The 18,283-nt window shown below is 40.3% G+C and overlaps 2 protein-coding genes across 2 annotated transcripts in view; both read left to right on the top strand.

Annotated features, from left to right (window-relative positions):
* The window catches only part of LOC145501925 (uncharacterized), a 13,991-nt gene extending 2,524 nt beyond the window's left edge, over positions 1-11,467 (top strand). The window contains exon 2 of the mRNA XM_081481308.1: positions 11,354-11,467. Coding sequence (XP_081337434.1) covers positions 11,354-11,456 — 103 coding nt within the window. The 3' untranslated portion in view covers positions 11,457-11,467. The remainder of the gene's footprint in view (positions 1-11,353) is intronic.
* On the top strand, positions 7,712-8,599 carry LOC145482205 (uncharacterized). The gene is made up of 2 exons (XM_081460828.1): positions 7,712-7,748; positions 7,944-8,599. Exons 1-2 carry the CDS (start codon positions 7,714-7,716, stop codon positions 8,341-8,343), a joined length of 435 nt encoding a protein of 144 aa, XP_081316954.1. The 5' UTR covers positions 7,712-7,713; the 3' UTR covers positions 8,344-8,599.
* Positions 11,468-18,283: the final 6,816 nt, after the last annotated feature.

The raw sequence follows: 18,283 nt of genomic DNA, 5'->3' as shown, positions 1-18,283 counted from the left end.
AATGAACCCATTATTAGATGATTTTGGGCACTTGTTGAAGAGGAGCTGTGCTGTTCCTTTTTTTCGTCTCATTTATCTTCTCGTTATTCACTATTAGAACTTGAAATAAACTACCCCTCCTCATTAAGTCCCCCTCTGTATAGTGGTGGATGTAGACATGCTGCTGAAAAGGTCAAGGGGTAGGAGAGCATTCAGGGTGTTTTCTTTAAAGTGCACCTAACCCCAAATTTCTTTTTCGCTAAAACGAATCTACTTGTTATTTGAAATACTTCTACGAAAAAATTTTTGGATTCGTTTAAATCCTCGATTTTCTGTGCCCCGACGAAATCTCGAAAATAGCCCCAAAACACCGCCATTTTGTCAGTTCACGACCAAGTTTGAGAAGAATGGGTCCAGCGGCATTTGTGACGTCTACCCAGGAAGGTCGAATATCTCACGTCCTCTCATTTCCTTCAGGATGGTGCAATACACATTCGAAAAGTGCACAGAAATGCCTTCCAGAAGTGCTATCGGCTGTTGCAGCAATATCCCAGATCTAAAAAAAGATATACTGTACAACTGGCGATGATCGGTCAATGGCACAATGAAGACATAAATGATGGTTGATTTTGTTGAACCTAAACGAGCGAACTGAGTCTGTGAGAACCACTGAAGAACTCTCACTGGAATCTGTTCCGCAGACTTTCTAACGCTATTTTCAAAATTTTCTGCTTAAAGACAACCAGCAATTCTTAGAAGTACTACCGAGAACCCATATCTTCCAATCCCGCAGTATTTATAACATAGCCGGCAAAGTTGTGTGATCGATCAAGAAGCGTTACGACCAAATATACTGATGTGTAAATAGGTCGCAACTGTACGCCGCCAACCAACACTTATTGCTCTTTCGATTTAGATAAAAGTTGAAGATTAATCCTTTAGAATTACATGATAACAAAATTGTTACACTCACAGAGTTTTTCGAAGGTTTGGAAATCAGCAGTGCGACAAACATTCTATGCAATAGTGTCGAAAATATGACCGCGTAACATCTATGTATGCGGACCCCTTAGGGAACACATCCTTTTCGCTTATCCGACGAATTTCACTGCAAACTTTGAAAAACATTTACACTGGTTATTTGGAGTTACGACTTAAAACGTGTGAAATCGGTAATTGTATGAAATGTTTCCTCCCCAATTCCGCCCTGCTTCCCGCAGCTTCAAAAATACAGGTCCAAACAATTCTACGATTTTCAATCGATCGAAGCCAGTGTTTTTGAGGTCATCAAGTCTCGATAACTGCAACATTTACGTCGCTCTTATAAACACGAAACTTTCCAGAAAGTAAAACACAAACTGGATTTAATAGAACAACCATATCTTGACAAAATACATTCTCGCGAAGGACAAATGTAAACGGGCTATAAACACGCGTGGGGGTCTTATGTTTAGGTGACGAAATTACCATCCAAAGCAGTCCTTGAGTTTTCATTCCTGCTTTTCATTTGCCTGTTCCTCCACTTCGTATCTAGCTTTCCATTCCTAATATACAAGCAGCTCGTCCGCAAAGAAGTCCTCCCCGTCGTCGCTTGAAATGTTGCAAATTGTTCTCAAAGCTCTAAGCAGTGAGATCACAGTTGTCGAACGTGCTCGATCGAAGTTTATTTCGGTGTCTTCCGAATCGAAACCTAACTCTGACTCCAGTGACGAAAAAGAAATGATTCTGGAACAAAACTTGGACGTTTTAGTCCCAAAATATATTGAAGCGATTGGTTTTGTTTTCCATTTTCTCGAGCAAATACAGAGAGCTGACTGAGGCGCCACTGTGGTTGGTTCTTGGGGTAGACGTCGTCAGCAACCGCCGCCCCAGACTCACTAAAACGCGGTCGTGTAACACTTCAGGCGCGACTTTGAAAGAGCATAAAAAATCAAGGATTCAACCAAATTCAAACATTTTTTCGCACAAATGCTTCGAATAACAAGTGGATTCGTTTTAGCGAAAAAAAATTTTTGGGGTTAGGTGCACTTTAATGAAACATTATTTTCTGGGCACATTTTAGTGTAGTATCAGCCTCTTAAATCTTATTTAATTAACCAATATTCAAGTTACTCTTCACTTCATAGATTTTATTAGCAGTTATTATTGTCAAGCACCCTGGCTCAGTGTTATTGACGTTAAATAAATTACTTACTTGCTTACTTCAACCACCATTTTTAACTATTGTTTGCTTCTCTTTTCAGTTCTTGAAAGAGTCCCTGCAGTTCGAAAGTGTGAAGGCGCCAGCAGCTTCTCTTATATTAAGGCAGGTTTACGTCTTTATACTCTTCTGTTTCACTATATGTGACATATTTTGTGTAAATTCCATCGACCATGTTGCTGGATCGATCAGCCGGTATTGCGACCTTTCCTAGATTTCACAACAATGTAAACTTCTAAACAATATTTCCGAAAAAAGTTCAACGAAAGGGTATTTCTTACACAATAAAAGAAAATTTGAATGTTCGGTGCCGTCGCAGAAAGTTTCCATATCGCAAGCGTAACTTATTCAAACTACGACGGTAACGCGAACGAGAGCGTCACTAATCAAAAGGTTTAATGAACAGAACGGTGGCTATGCACGTGCATTAAAAATCTTTGTACATTTCTTAGCTGTCCCTTGCAAAGTAACAACGTGAAATGACCAAATTCTGGGTACTTTGGAGAACGTGAGCCGCGACTGATAATATATTGGGTTTCCTTTTGGAATTAAACGATTTCATTACATATTTAGCCTGAACAGGTTTTTAGACCGATAGGTATAGTTACTAGATCTGGATAATTGCTTAATTCGGTAAAGTATATATTAAATTTTTATAAGGCGTCGTCTTCGGTGTCACTGTCGTCATTGCTACGCGCCCAAGTTACGGATTGAAGCTCTTATGGAATTACAACAATTGCGCGATTGGGGTGCTTATCATTTATCAGAATAAACCGGTTGGGATGACCGTTGTATAATGGTAAGGGTTTTTCCAAAATCAGCAAACCAACCGAACGAGATGGCGCTTATCATTTGCAATTCGATTTCTCGTAATTGTTTTCGGTTGATGAGAGACTGGAAACTGAAAAATTTACCAAATGGTAAATTTTTCCGTTCCGTTCCCAACGGAAAAAGAGGACTACCTCTGGAGGTAGTCTACAATTTCCGAACGGATTTTCCGGAAAATTACTGTTCCTTTTGACTTTCAACCGAAATTTCCGGTTTTTTTGCCAAATGGTAAGCACCCTGGATAACAATCGGGAAGACACTTGGGCCTAGTCCAAACGTCGTGCTACTGCCGTGCCGAACTCAAATGAATTTGTGCCGGCAGTGTCAGGGTCAGGACAAAAGAACGGCAGTGAATTTATTTTTTCGCACCTAAGATCGGAGGAAGTTTGCTTTGCTGAAGACCATTTTAAATGCTAGAAAGCAACGGCAGCTGAGCACGCCGTTTAAAGCCAAGTCGCGTTACTGCCGTGCTAAGTAGTCGTGCCGAACTTAATTCAGCCTGCCGAAATGAATGGTTTCAAACGTCTTGCTACTGCCGTGCTTAACTGGAATTTAATTCTTAAATTTAGCTCGGCACGGCAGTAGCACGACGCTTGAAATAGGTTTTAATCCACATTGAAAGCTCGTTGCCCCCCAGAAAGGCCAACTCTGTCCGAAACAAAACTTGTATAGAATGAAACAAACATTTTGGTCAGCTACAGTGGAACCTCGATTTAACGAAGTCCCGAGGGACTGGGGAAATTTGTTCGTTATATCGAGGGTTCGTTAAATCGAAAACCTCGATTTAACGAATTTTCGGAAAAACAACCAAAATGTTCGTTATATCGAGGTTAGTTAATAATTAATTTTCATCGGTGTTACGTAGCACTACCCAGCATTTCTGGATCTGAACAATTACTAATAGGCACTCTTTCTTTAATGTCTATGTAGCTATGTACTGTACAGATATGTACATAGCTACGGCACTTAGAAATTGCACAGGGAGCGCAGAAATTCCTTTTCTTTTGCACTTGCCTTGTCGAATGACAAAATCAAATTGCGAAGCCCTGTCACAGTCTCGCTTGCTTCGACCAGACTAAGTGGTTTTGGCTCCACTATAGAGATGTCTGCGTCTGAATCTCCTTCATCTTCTTCTTCCTCATGACTCATCGATTCCACGTTTTGGACTGCCTTCAGGGCTCCCCGTGTTACATCTTCCTCCGTCGGTTGGCTTTCGGTTACAACATTGTTATCAAGGGATACGAAGTGACTGAATGATATCTCTGCAAGAGAGGGAAAATGGTGGGTAATGTTTCCCCATAGACCGACACCAGTTTCATTGGTATCTTCATCTTCCTCGTCTGACTCAAAAGGATCGTGTGAGGGCTACGCTACTTCACCTGGGAATCCTGCTTTTTTCCAGCAGTTTTTGATTGTCGTGGTGCTTACATTGTCCCAGGCTTTGGCCATCATAAAGACAGCATCCTTGAGGTCGATTTCTTTGACAGGTTTATTGTCATCTAAACACTGTAACATCCGCCTGATCATTGTCTTGCGATAATTTACCTTAAGGTTCTGGATTATGCCTTGGTCTGCCGGTTGAAGCTTGCTTGTGCAGTTAGGTGGAAAGAAGATGAGCTTTGTGTTTGTCAGGCCATTGACAATAACATGTGAAGTACAGTTATCTAAAAATAACAGAATATGGCGGTTTGCTACTCTCATTCGTCGGTCAATTTGACGGACCCATTTTTCAAACAAAACGCTGTCCATCCAGGCTTTTCTTTGAGACTCATAGGTCACGGGGAGCAAGTTCATGTTACTGTTCCTAAAACACCTGGGTCTGGCATATTTCCCTATCACAAGTAGGGGTAGCTTCTCTGTGCCATCCTGGTTGCAGGCCACAAGGACTGTCACACGATCTTTACTTCTCTTACCACCGGTGCACTTTTCTCCTCTCAGGTTAAGCGTTTGAGTAGGGGTAGCTTTCCACATAAATCCTGTTTCGTCAGCATTGAAACGATTCTTCATGCTATAGCTGCGGCAAATATCCGGGATACGCTCGCTCCAATTTTCGACAATATCAGGATCTACGCTTTTCTGTTCACCACATACAGCTTGACCTGTAATTCCCTGTCTTTCCTTGAATTTTTCTAGAAAGCCATTACTTGCCTTGAAGTTCTCATACCCTAACTGTTGTGCAAAATACAGGGCTTTTTCTTGCAGCAACGTTCCACTAACTGGGATGTTCATACCTCGAACCTTCCGAAACCATTCAGACAGTGCTTTGTCAAGATCTGGAAAAGTCGCCTGCTTCATCTTCTTTCGTTTGTCTGTGAAGAATCCTCCTTCATAGGCACTAATAATCTCATCCTTTTTCTTCATAATGGTCGAGATTGTAGACTGAGACAAAGGAGGATCAAAACGCTTTGCAGCGACAGTGTTTTTCTCCCCATCCTTGATTGCTTTAACCAGTTTATATTTCTCTTCCAATGTCAGCACCCTTCTCTTCTTGGTCTCTTTTTTTTGAACTGCGACCGCGATGTGGAAGCACTAGGAACGGGAACTGTTACGCTTTCTTCTGCTGCACTCTCTAGGCTTGCCATAGGACAATAGATTAAACTGCTTTCGATGAAAAGTGCCAAATTCAACAGAGATATAAAGGCACAAAATACGGCGAGGTATTGCAGGACGTGCTGGAATTTTTGGAATCTAACACCTTTTGATTGTTCAACAGGGTATCATGTCAACTTTCACAGGAAAATGAAGGTCTCTCGCTATTCATCGTGAAACTAGCGACAGGTAGCGAAACGGTGAAGCGACTTGTTGAGTTTTAAAACAGACAGCAACGAGCAACACAACATATTCTTTTCGATCTTGTATTCGAGGCTACCATGCGTATAAAGATATCTGGGATGCAGCTGTTGGTGAAGTTCTGGATTGTGAGGTAAGCCCTTAAAAGGAATCGTTTGTAGTTTTGACAGGTTATGAGCAAACTGAGTGATTTTACATCTATATTTTCTGCAGCACGAGCCTGACAACCCACACGACACCCATGCTGTTGCCGTTAAACGGGTTCAAGACCAGGAAGGGACAGAAGGGACGCTTCAGACCGTGGGCCATGTGCCATTGACACTTTCACGTGTCTTCCATTTATTTTTAAAGCACGGAGGGCAAATATCAGTGGAAGTGGCTGGTAAACGAAGAAATAAGGGCATTGGACTCGAAATTCCAGCAATTTATTCCTTTTGCCACAAGAATCCATCAAAGATAAAGAAGTTAATAAAACTCATAAAAGACAAAGAGGATAAAGACGAAATGTAGATGCTTTTATATGTTTGTATGAAATTATGTAAACAGCTGTAATGGGCTGTTGCCCTCGTGTTACAGGATTAAAGAAATGTCATCCTTGTTAGTTTGTTTTGCATTCATCTTTCGTCACATGTTGACATTTATTCGTTATATCGAGGTATATTTTACGTTTGGACGTCTGGATTGTGTTCGTTATAACGAGGATTTCGTTATATCGAGGTTCGTTATATCGAGGTTTTGCTCCATACATTTTACTGTAATTTTGGCCGGTTTGAAGAAAATCGTTCGTTATATCGAGGACTTCGTTAAATAGAGGTTCGTTAAATCGAGATTCCACTGTAGTTGGCAAGCTTGCAACAACAACAACAACAACAACAACAACAACAACAGCAACAACAATCTTTATTTGTAGTCTTTCACACTATAATTCTAAATCTGCAAAAATATCAATGATAAATTTAGAGTACTGGCTGCCTGGAATAACCATATGGGCTAGCGGAGCCAGGCTGCCATTTGGCATCACTGTTAAATAAAAATAAATTGAAGGTCAGTAAGATAGCACAAATGCACACATAAAAAAAGGGAAAGGAAGAGAAAAAAAAAGAAAGGAAATAAAAAACCGCCGTTAGGGAAGTCTGAGGTGATAACATTTATATATGAGTATAAAATATTAATATAGGAGAAGCACACAATTAAAAGCTGTGACAACTAATAACACAATAACGTTATATACATATTATATAAGCTTTAAAAGAAAATATAGTAATAAGGCTTGGAAATGTGACAGAATTTAACTAAAGAATAATTAATCAAAACATTAGAGAGATGAAACAACTGCAGTCTAAAATAATGTGAATACATATAACTAATCATATAACTAATAATCTTTAAACAATCAACATCACTTTTTACTGATTCCTTAAATTTTGAGAGAGAAGGTTTAAGTGGAGCCCCGTACTCATATAGGAGAGGAAAGGAAACCCATGAATTGATTTTCTCATGGTTATCATGGCTAGCGGTATTGCTCGTGGGCGCGTACGCACAACGACGGCGGCGGAGTCGCGCAAGATGGCGGCACTCCAGCTAATAGAGACCTTAAGCAAACACTGGAGGCGGCGAGGTGGACGCCAACCGGAAGTAAAATTTCCCGCTCTCGAGCTAATTAGCATAATCACGTTGAGTGTTGCCCGCGTCTTCCAACAGTGGCGGCGGCGAGAAAGGTAGGTTTGGCCGCCTCGAGAGACGGTCGCTTTATTTTCCCATTTGTAGCGCCTAAAATACACAGAAACTCTTTTATAAAGTTAAAAAATGTTTTTTGACAAGTCTCTTTGTATTTTTTTTTTTGCAAATATTTGATATTTCGTTTGCTTTACAGCGAAAATCTCACTTCACATTGGAGGTGTGAGTGAAGAAGAAAGATGGCAAGCGTAGGAGAGAAAAGCAAAAGAAATGGGTGAGTTTCCTGGATTCACATTGTTCCGAGTGATGTTCACGTCTTGTAGACTTTAAAACTTTAGATTGGAAGTACTTGCTGGTACAAAATGCTATTTTGTTCTTCTAATTTGTCTCTATAACTTTAGAATATTTCCTAAAGGTGAATCGTTAGACAGGACCTGTTTTTAATAAGCTTTTGTTTTCTCTCATCTAGCTCGATCATGGAGTGGACAGAAGCACATGATTTGATCCTAGCGAAAGAAGTCAGAACTTCAGAACCATGGATCTTCAAACCAAGGACTGTAGATCGAGGAAAAGTATGGAATGCCATCACGGATCGTCTGAATGACGAAACCTCCGTGAAGTTTCAGGTGAAGCGGAAAAACGTACAGGAACATTTCAAACTACTACTGGACAAATTCAAGGCGAAACGAAAACATCACAGTCAGGCGAAACTGAGTGGAGTTGACATCGAAAATAGCGAGATGGATATTCTGATGGAAGAAATATCAGAAAAATTGGAGGAGGCAGAGGCCAGTGACCTTGGTTGCACTAGTAAAGAAAAGGCTGATTCAGTCTTCGTAAGGAAAGTAAAGATTTTTCGACGTGTGTAGATCCCTCAGCAACAGAAATTCATCCTCGTCTATGATGTCCTCAAAGCATGCAACAGCTAGAAGGTCTCGGACTTCTCGAAAAGTTGCCATTATGCTCGTAAAATTCACGAACAAAGTCAAATTGGACAACTGAAAACGAAAGCAAAACAGCCGTTGCTCGCCGCCGCTTCTACGAAAGCTTAATATTCTAATTTCGCGCCAAGAGGAGGCGGTCTCAACCCAACTCCCGCGCGGCCATCGCCGCCTCCACCTAACCGCCTCACGTGTTTGCTTAAGGTCTCTAATAGGTTAACAGAGACACTCTCTTTGATATTGGACATCCATGTTATGGTCAATTGACACCTGTCAAATCAAGGTATCCACTGACCAGTATCGCTTGTCCATGCCACAGGCTCAAGTTTAGAGCTCATCGAGGTCACGTGTTTTATCGAAGTTGACCGCTAACCAACTGCTGATTTTCGATTGGATCGCGGGCTCATGTCAGGCTAACTTGCTGTAATAAAAGGCCTGCTTCTCCAAAGCCCCGGAGACTTTTCGGGCCAGCAAAGCTAGTTTTAGTTTATCTGTATCTAAAAACAGAAAGGTTAATACGCCTAAAACTTTTTGTATGAAGGGAACTTGTGGTCATATTAAGAATATGTAAATAAAACAGCTATGTAATCATAAGGGTTTAGATTTTGCTTCCGGTTTGCCGAGGGAAAAGAAATGAAACAAAATTAACAAGTTTACCGAGAAACCAGAACAGCACTTAGTGTATATATTTAACAAATAGATTCCATGTTGCGGTGCGTCTGTTCAATAATAGATCACAGATGACGTCAAAATGTGGTAAGAACAAAAAAGTGGCACACGAGGCGATAGCCGAGTGTGTCACTGATGTTCTTACCACATTTTGACGTCTTCTGTGATCTATTACTGAACAGACGCACCGCAACATGGAATCTATTTGTTTTATATAATAACGAAACAAACTACTACAAATAGAGCTTATTTCTTATTTCAAAATCTTTCAACATAACTCGAAAACCGCCCTTTGCCCACTTTGGTGAACACGAAAAAAGCCATTTGACGTAATCTGTTGTCTATACAAATTGAAGCAATCTCATTAGTTGCTATGCGTAGCAAAGAATTGTAATTGGTCCAGGAAAATCACGCCACTGTCAAACTTGACTCGAGCGTCGCTTCTCGTGGAATGAAAACTTACAGCAAAAGCAGAGTTGAACTCCGAAATCTACAAATCTTAAAGAAAATGCTGGATAAGTCAAGTCAGGTTTTGTCATCAGACCAGCCCTGTGAGCCGAAAAGCTTGGATGTTGCCTCGAATATTGCAGGAGTTGAAAAACTGCGCTCGGAAAACTTGCGGTTGCGGTCAACCTGGAGGCCATTCGATTCGAGTTTTGAATGAAAGGAACGTTAGTGATGGTGGAAATTTGTGTCCTCTGTGATTGGTGATTCTCAAATCAGTTTGAAATAGTGTCGGAGACAGCTTTTAGCTGCGATACAGTTGGCCGTGAGCTGTAGTGAGCTATACTTTGCTCGCTATTGCGCCCTGAAACGGACTGGAACATTCGCATCGGAAAGCAAGGTTATGTCTTTATTTTAACTGATTTTAAGAAGTGGTTTTGATGTTTTATTCCAGACAATCACTGTGTCAACAATTATTTTGAGACTGAGAAAAGTTCAGTGTTTTAAATAAATTAATCTCATAAACATTTTGTTTATTGGGTTTGTTAAATTCGAGATAAAGCAATGGTTCTCGGCTTACCAAGACTAACTTTGTGTTTGGTTTAGTCTCGCTCGACTGCCGACTGCTCGGGTATTTTTTTCCAAGTCATTTTCTAAAAAAGAAACGGCTTTATCTTTCTCCTTCCTTCTAGACTATGCTTCTCGTTCCTGTTCAATGCTTCGACAAGACTTTTTTGTACTTTTTCTTTTGCCCAATCATGTAAAACATTATCTAAATTCTCAAAACTTTCCGCCATTTCAAAACACAGAGGGAAAAACTTTGAAATGATGACGTCAATCGTACGTCTGTCCTCTAATAGATCATAGGCGGGAACCAATCAAAATGCGAGAATTACTTGGGTTATTATATAAAATCAAATACTTCCCGTCCTATCTTGTTCTGCTCAGTACCCTAAAAGGTACCGAAAAAGCTCCCACTGTGCATGTGGTCCTTATGAGGCTGAACACCCTAACATGCACCAAAACCTATTTTTTAAACCCTCGAAGGTGCGACGAACACCCCGACGCTTTTTATATGGGAGTCCCCCCCCCGGGCGAAATGTCTGCTGGTATTTTTAAAGCGATCGTTGGTTTATATCTCGATTCCGATACAGCATTCGAACGTCATATGAGCCGGATACCAATCAAAGGTGATTAGGTTTGAATGTACTAGCAACAAAATCATGCATGGCCTTGGTAATTACGAACTGGTAAAGTTCCAAAAGGAATTGGAGGAAAAAATGAAAATATTGCAATAAGTGAATAACTAATTGCGGACAGTGGGAACTAGAGTTGTCAATCATGCTCGCAGGGGAAGCAGGGAGCGAACTAAACGGTATTTGGTATTTTTGTAATAGCTAGTGTTAGTGACGCGAATGTTATATTCTCCTTTGAACTCCATATCAGTGGTAGCCTGCCGAACAGGCGGATTAGCGGGAATGAGCGCTAAACGCGATACACGAGCTCGGACAGCGACCACATTAGCGCTTGTGTTCGCGCTCCGCGTTCGTGAATCGCGTTTCGCTCTCTGCGCCGCTAATCCGCCTGTTCGGCAGGCTATATCAGTTGACATCAACCTCGTTCCCAGGGCTTTTGCCTTTGAAATTGCCTCCCAATTCCAAAGTGAAAAGCCCTGGGAACGAGGTTGCAGTTGACAGAGAGGAAGCCAGTTAAGATCTCAAGATCCGCTCCTTCATTTTCTCTTGTTTTTACATCCAGTCAAGAAGTTAATTACACTGGCATAGGATGCTTTGAATCCGTCACAAATATCTGAGTTTGTTTTCAGAAAAGAAATGGGGGAGAGATCCTCGGACTTTGGCGCGGCTTCTGAGTCTTCTGGTGTAGAATCAAAGGAATCAGGTTGTATTACATTTTATAATTTTAATTGAATCTAGCTGTATTTGCCCCCTAAAAAAGCCATTTAAAATAGAATGACTAGTAATTGATTGCTATGACTCTGTCATAGAATGCTTTCATATACTAGAGACGGCGGGCATTGCACTCCCCGCAAGGGGGCCCGGCCGTTTACCTTAAATATATAAAAAAAAACTAGAGACGTTTTTAAAACATATCATAAGTGATCGACAACCGACAATACAGTAGAACTCGCATTCCTAAAAGATACCCTTTAAGTAAAAATATTAGCGTTCATTCCTGTACACTATAATTATAGCAAAATCCAAATGTTATCACCCTTAAAAAGAAGACCATCCACCCCTTTGACTGTGGGAGTCCCTCCTGCATCAACAAGCTGGAAGGTGGTTTTCAAGCCAATTATGGAGCTGAGAAAATGTAACGGTCACTAAATTTGTAATCATTGCAATAAAAATTTCTTTTAATGTTTTGCTGAGAAATGTTTAGTCTACTAATGCATTGCTTATATTTAATGATGCAGAAGAAACTATTTCTCCAGAATCCTCTACAGAAGAACGACCTACTCAATTCTTGAGAATTTTTGAGGTACTGGTTTTAAAATTGATATCTGTAAGTCACTACTTCTCAATAAATCAAAGTTTGCCCCAAAAGAATAACTATAAGAACTACTGCTTTTCTTTTCCGTCTTTTAACTTTCACATTTCAGGAAGAACCCATTTTGTTCTTAGGTCTCGACAAAACTTCTAGTCATTGTTATGTATTGTATCTATGAAAGGAAAAGAGGGGGAACCGACATTCAAGAGAGTAAATTGCAGGCTAAGTTTGCGCACCCGTTGCCAAGCCCTATACTTGCTCATATTACTTCCTTAGCGCTTGCTTGGTGTGTAACGTGGCGTGATGTTACGACATGAATTACGTGCACAGTTAGGATGCGCAGTAGCAATGGCGACAAAAGTCCTTAAATAGGGTGTGACAGACAGACCCTTTCCATGCCAATGGGCCATTTTCGATATATTAAAATTCTAACTTAGCTCCGAGGCCTAGTGAATAAAATAAAACAAATCACATCGAGGTCACTGAAGGATGCATAATTATTATTGTTTTTGTTTTATTCCCTCAAGCCCCAGGGACAAGTTAGAATTATGGCCTATTAATAGATGAGTTTAGGCAATTGCTGAAGATGAGCTGTGCTGTTCCTTTTTTTCGTCTCATTTATCTTCTCGTTATTCACCATTAGAACTTGAAATAAACTTCCCCTCTTTATTAAATTCTCTTCAGTATAGTGGTGGATGTAGACATGCTGCTGAAAAGGGCAGGAGGGGGAGAGGGGGTAGGAGAGCATCCAGGGTGTTTTCTTTAATGAAACAGTATTTTTTGCACACATTTTGGTACAGTATACTCCTTAAATCTTATTTAATTAACCCAACTTCAAGTTACTCTTCACTTCATAGATTTTATTAGCAGTTATTATTGTCAAGCACCCTGGCTCAGTGTTATTGACGTTAAATAAATTACTTACTTGCTTACTTCAACCACCGTTTTTAACTATTGTTTTCTTCCCTTTTCAGCTCAGAAAAGTGATCCCGAGGCTCTTGGCGCCAGCTTCTTCTATATCAAGGCAGGTTTACGTCCTTATACTCTTCTGTTTCACTATAAGTGACATATTTTGTGTAAATCCCATCGACCATGTTGCTGGATCGATAGGCCAGTATTGCGACCTTTCCTTGATTTCACAACAATGTAAACTTTTAAACAATATTTCCGAAAAAAGTTCAACGAAAGGGTATTTCTTACACAATAAAAGAAAATTTGAATGTTCGGTTCCGTCGCAGAAAGTTTCCATATCGCAGGCGTAACTTATTCAAACTACGACGGTAACGCGAACGAGAGCGTCGCCAATCAAAAGGTTTAATGAACAGAACGGTGGGTATGCACGTGCATTAAAAATCTTTGTACATTTCTTAGGCGTCCCTTGCAAAGCAACAACGTGAAATGACCAAATTCTGGGTACTTTGGAGAACGTGAACCGCGACTGGTAATATATTGGATTTCCTTTTGGAATTAAACGATTTCATTGCATATTTATCCTGAGCAGGTTGTTAGACCGATAGGTATAGTTACTAGATCTGGATAATTGCTTAATTCGGTAAAGTATATACCAACTTTTTATACTGAAGGCGTGGTCCTCGGTGTCGCTGTCGTCATTGCTACGCGCCCTAATTACGGATTGAAGCTCTTATGAAATTATAACAATTGCGCGATTGGGGATGCTTACCATTTATCAGAATAAACCGGTTGGGATGACCATTGTATAATGGTAAGGGTTTTTCCAAAATCAGCAAACCAACAGAACGAGATGGCGCTTACCATTTGCAATTCGATTTCTCGTAATTGTTTTCGGCTGGTGAGAGACTGGAAACTGGAAAATTTACCAAATGGTAGGGAAATTTCCGCCGTTCCGTTCCGAACGGAGAAAGAGGACTACCTCTGGAGGTAGTCTACAATTTCTGAACGGATTTTCCGGAAAATTACTGTTCCATTTGACTTTCAACCCAAATTTCCGGATTCTTTTGCCAAATGGTAAGCACCCTGGATAACAATCGGGAAGACACTTGGGCCTAGTCCAAACGTCGTGCTACTGCCGTGCCGAGCTCAAATAAATTTGTCCCGGCAGTGTCAGGGTCAGGACAAAAGAACGGCAGTGATTTTATTCAGTCGCACCTAAGATCGGAGGAAGTTTGCTTTGCTGAAGACCATTTTAAACGCTAGAAAGTAACGGCAGCTGATGCAACAGGCTTTGAATTCAGTTCGGTACGGTAAGAGCACGCCGTTTAAAGCCAAGTCGCGTTACTGCCATGCTCAGTGGTCGTGCCGAACTTAATTCAGCCTGCAGAACTGATTGGTTTCAATCGTCTTGCTACTGCCGTGCTTAACTGGAATTTAATTCTTAAATTTAGCTCGGCACGGCAGTAGCACGACGCATGAAATAGGTTTTAGTCCACATTGAAAGTTCGTTGCCCCCCGGAAAAGGCACTAGAGAGATGCCAACTCTGTCCGAAACAAAACTTGTATAGACTGAAACAAATGTTTTGGTCAGCTAGTCGGCAAGCTTGCAACAACAACAACAACAACAACAACAACAACAACAACAACAACAACAACGACAGCAACAACAATCTTTATTTGTAGTCTTTCACACTATAATTCTAAATGAGCAAAAATATCAATGATAAATTTAGAGTACTGGCTGCCTGGAATGACGATAGGGGCTTGCATAGCCAGGCAGCCAGTTGGCATCACTGTTAAATGAAAATAAATTGAAGGTCCGCAAGATAGCACAAATGCACACATAAAAAAAAGGAAAGGAAGAGAAAAAAAAAAAGAAAGGAAATAAAAAACCGCCGTTAGGGAAGTCTGAGGTGATAACATTTATATACGAGTATAAAATATTAATATAGGAGAAGCACACAATTAATAGCTGTGACAACTAATAACACAATACCGTTATATACATATTATATAAGCTTTAAAAGAAAATATAGTAATAAGGCTTGGAAATGTGACAGAATTTAACTAAAGAATAATTAATCAAAACATTAGAGAAATGAAACAACTGCGGTCTAAAATAATGTGAATACATATAACTAATCATATAACTAATAATCTTTAACAATCAACATCACTTTTTACTGATTGCTTAAATTTTGAAAGAGAAAAGGTTTAAGTGGAGCCCCGTACTCATATAGGAGAGGAAAGGAAACCCATGAATTGATTTTCTCATGGTTATCATGGCTAGCGGTATTGCTCGTGGGCGCGTACGCACGACGACGGCGGCGGAGTCGCGTAAGATGGCGGCACTCCAGCTAATAGGTTAACAGAGACACTCTCTTTGATATTGGATATCCATGTTATGGTCAATCGACACCTGTCAAATCAAGGTATCCACTGACCAGTATCGCTTGTCCATACCACAGGCGGAAGTTTAGAGCTCATCGAGGTCACGTGTTTTATCGAAGTTGACCGCTGACCAACTGCTGATTTTCGATTGGATCGCGGGCTCATGTCAGGCTAACTTGCTGTAATCAGGGGCCTGTTTTTCGAAAGCCCCGGAGACTTTTCGGGCCCGCAAAGCTATTTTTAGTTTATCTGTATCTAAAAACAGAAACGATAATACGCCTAAAACTTCTTGTATGAAGGGAACTTGTGGTCATATTAAGAATATGTAAATAAAACAGCTATGTAATCATAAGGTTTTAGATTTTGCTTCCGGTTTGCCGAGGGAAAAGAAATGAAATAAAATTAACAGGTTTAGCAAGAAACCAGTGTTGACAAGTGGTAGGTATTCTTAAAGTTGGGTGGTTCTTGATCTGTTTTACAGCAGATGACAAAACACATAGAAAAAAAACGCAGCGAGCGAAAATAACGTCACTTTCGCTGATGAGTGAAATTATTTGTTGACGCGGAAAAATCGAATAAAAGTAGCAGCCGAGGAGCAAAATGGTGAGTGGAAGGGTAGACTGTGTGGTCACAGGTACAGACTGAAATAAACCAACACTAGCCACAAACATATTTTTAATAATTGTCATGAAGCAGAGGGATTCGCTCCTTCACTTTCCTTTTTTTTTTACATCCAGCCAGAAGTTAATCACACTGGCATAGGATGTTTTGAATCCGTCACAAATACCTGATTTTGTTTTCAGAAAAGAGACGGGGGAGAGATCCTCGGACTTTGGCGCGGCTTTTGAGTCTTCTGGTGTAGAATTAAAGGAATCAGGTTGTATTACACTTTATAATTTTTAATTGAATCTAGCTGTATTTGCCCCCTAACAAAGCCATTTTAAACAGACTGACCAGTAATTGATTGCTATGACTCTGTCTTAGAATGCTTTCATATACTAGAGACGTTTTTAAAAGGTATCATAAGTGACCGACAAGAGGCAAAACAGTAGAACTTGCATTCCTAAAAGATACCGTTATGAGTAAAAAATATTAGCGTTCATTCCTGTACGCTATATTATACCAAAATCCAAAATTTTATCACCCTTAAAAAGAAGACCATCCACCCCTTTGACTGTGGGAGTCCCTCCTGTATCAACAGGCTGGAAGGTGGTTTCAAGGTAACCATGGAGCTGAGGAAATGTAACGGGCACTAAAAAATTGTAATCATTACAATATAAAATTTTTTCAATGTTTTGCTGAGAAATGTATAGTCTACTAATGCATTGCTTATATCCAATGATGCAGAAAAAACGATTTCTCCACAATCCTCTACAGAAAAACCACTTGCACGAACCTCGAGCACTTCAGAGGTACTGCTTTTAAAATTGATATCTGTAAGCCACTACTGGCTTTTTTGTTAAAGTTTACCCAAAAAGAATAACTATAAGAAATACTGCTTTTCTTTTCCGTCTTTTATCTTTCACATTTCAGGAAGAACCCATTTTGTTCTTAGGTCTCAGAAAACTTCTAGTCTTTGTTATGTATTGTATCTATGAAAAGAAAAGAGGGGGAACCGACATCCAAGAAAGTAAATTGCAGGCGAAGTTAGCGCACGCGGTGCCAAGCAATATACTAGCTTTTAGTATAATTTCCAGAGGTGCATATAAGAATTGGACATTCTGATTGGTCGAAAAGCTCATCGTATGACGCTTTATTCACCCCGCTAGAGCTTGGTTACCAAACTCGCAATCTTTGCCATCTCGGCAAGTAAACATGGCGGACAGTTGCTGAGGGAAGTTTTCATTTATTCGAAAGACATCACTCCAAGTCCAGGATTTTTGAAAGGATGGAGAATTTTCAAAATGACTGCTGTCGCCCTTGGACCAAAAATGTTTTCAAGAACTCGTATTCAAGGCGTTTAAGAATCGTGAACGCAGTGGCTGCATCGATCGGTAGCAGGTCAGATAGCTTGGCCGAAATTTATTTTTCTTCAAACTAAGGCCCCGTTTACACGGGTCCGGACAAATGTTTGCACGGACAAAAACTTGCACGGTTCCACCATGCGTTTACAATGGACGGCGGAACTGGACGAATTTTTGAACGTCGAAGTGTGCAAATTTCGGACCTGAAAGAAGCAGGTCAACTTTTTGACCGGCACGGTTCCAAATTTCGTACGGACTCGTGTAAACACCTGAACCGTGCAACGTTTTTTCTCAGATAGCGCGGTTAAGGCCTGGAATCTATTTATGTTTTGTCTGGCTGCTTAGCAAAAATGAAACATTTTGTTACATCTTGTCCCTGGTTTGTTACATTTTGTCTCTGGTTTGTTACATTTTGTCTCTGGTTTGTTACATGTTGTCTCTGGTTTGTTATATGTTGTCTCTGGTTTGTTACATTTGTCTCTGGTTTCATACATTTTGTCCCTGGTTTGTTACATTTTGTCTCTGGTTTGTTACACTTTGTCCCTGGGTTGTTACATTTTGTCACTGGTTTGTTACATTTTGTTAAACTTAATACAGAAGAAACAAACAAAAGCAGATTACATATATGAGGAGACGAGTGGTACTTCGGGAAAATTTCTCCTTGTCGTTATCAGGGTACTTTTCCATAAACATTTTGATTACGTCTTCACACTTGCTCCTGACCGTTTCCCAATCAACTCCTTTCCCTGCTTTTCCTGCTTTGTAGTCTATAACCACATGTAGCAACAAATTAGTTTCTTCATCAGACTACGTAAAGTTTTTGTATGCCGCCATGTTTGATCTGCCGCGTACTGCATCAGCTGCAACATGATTCGCATAGAACATTAGCGATAACCAATCACAACAGAGACGTAAAAAAGCCATCCAAATGCCGCAACTGGTCTAAAATTTGCACGGATCCGTGTAAACACCACTGCAAT

Source organism: Orbicella franksi, chromosome 1 (genome assembly GCF_964199315.1).
Source record: "Orbicella franksi chromosome 1, jaOrbFran1.1, whole genome shotgun sequence".
NCBI lineage: Eukaryota > Metazoa > Cnidaria > Anthozoa > Scleractinia > Merulinidae > Orbicella > Orbicella franksi.
The sequence above is the reverse complement of the archived record's forward strand: the minus strand, read 5'-3'. Positions and strand labels throughout refer to the sequence as shown.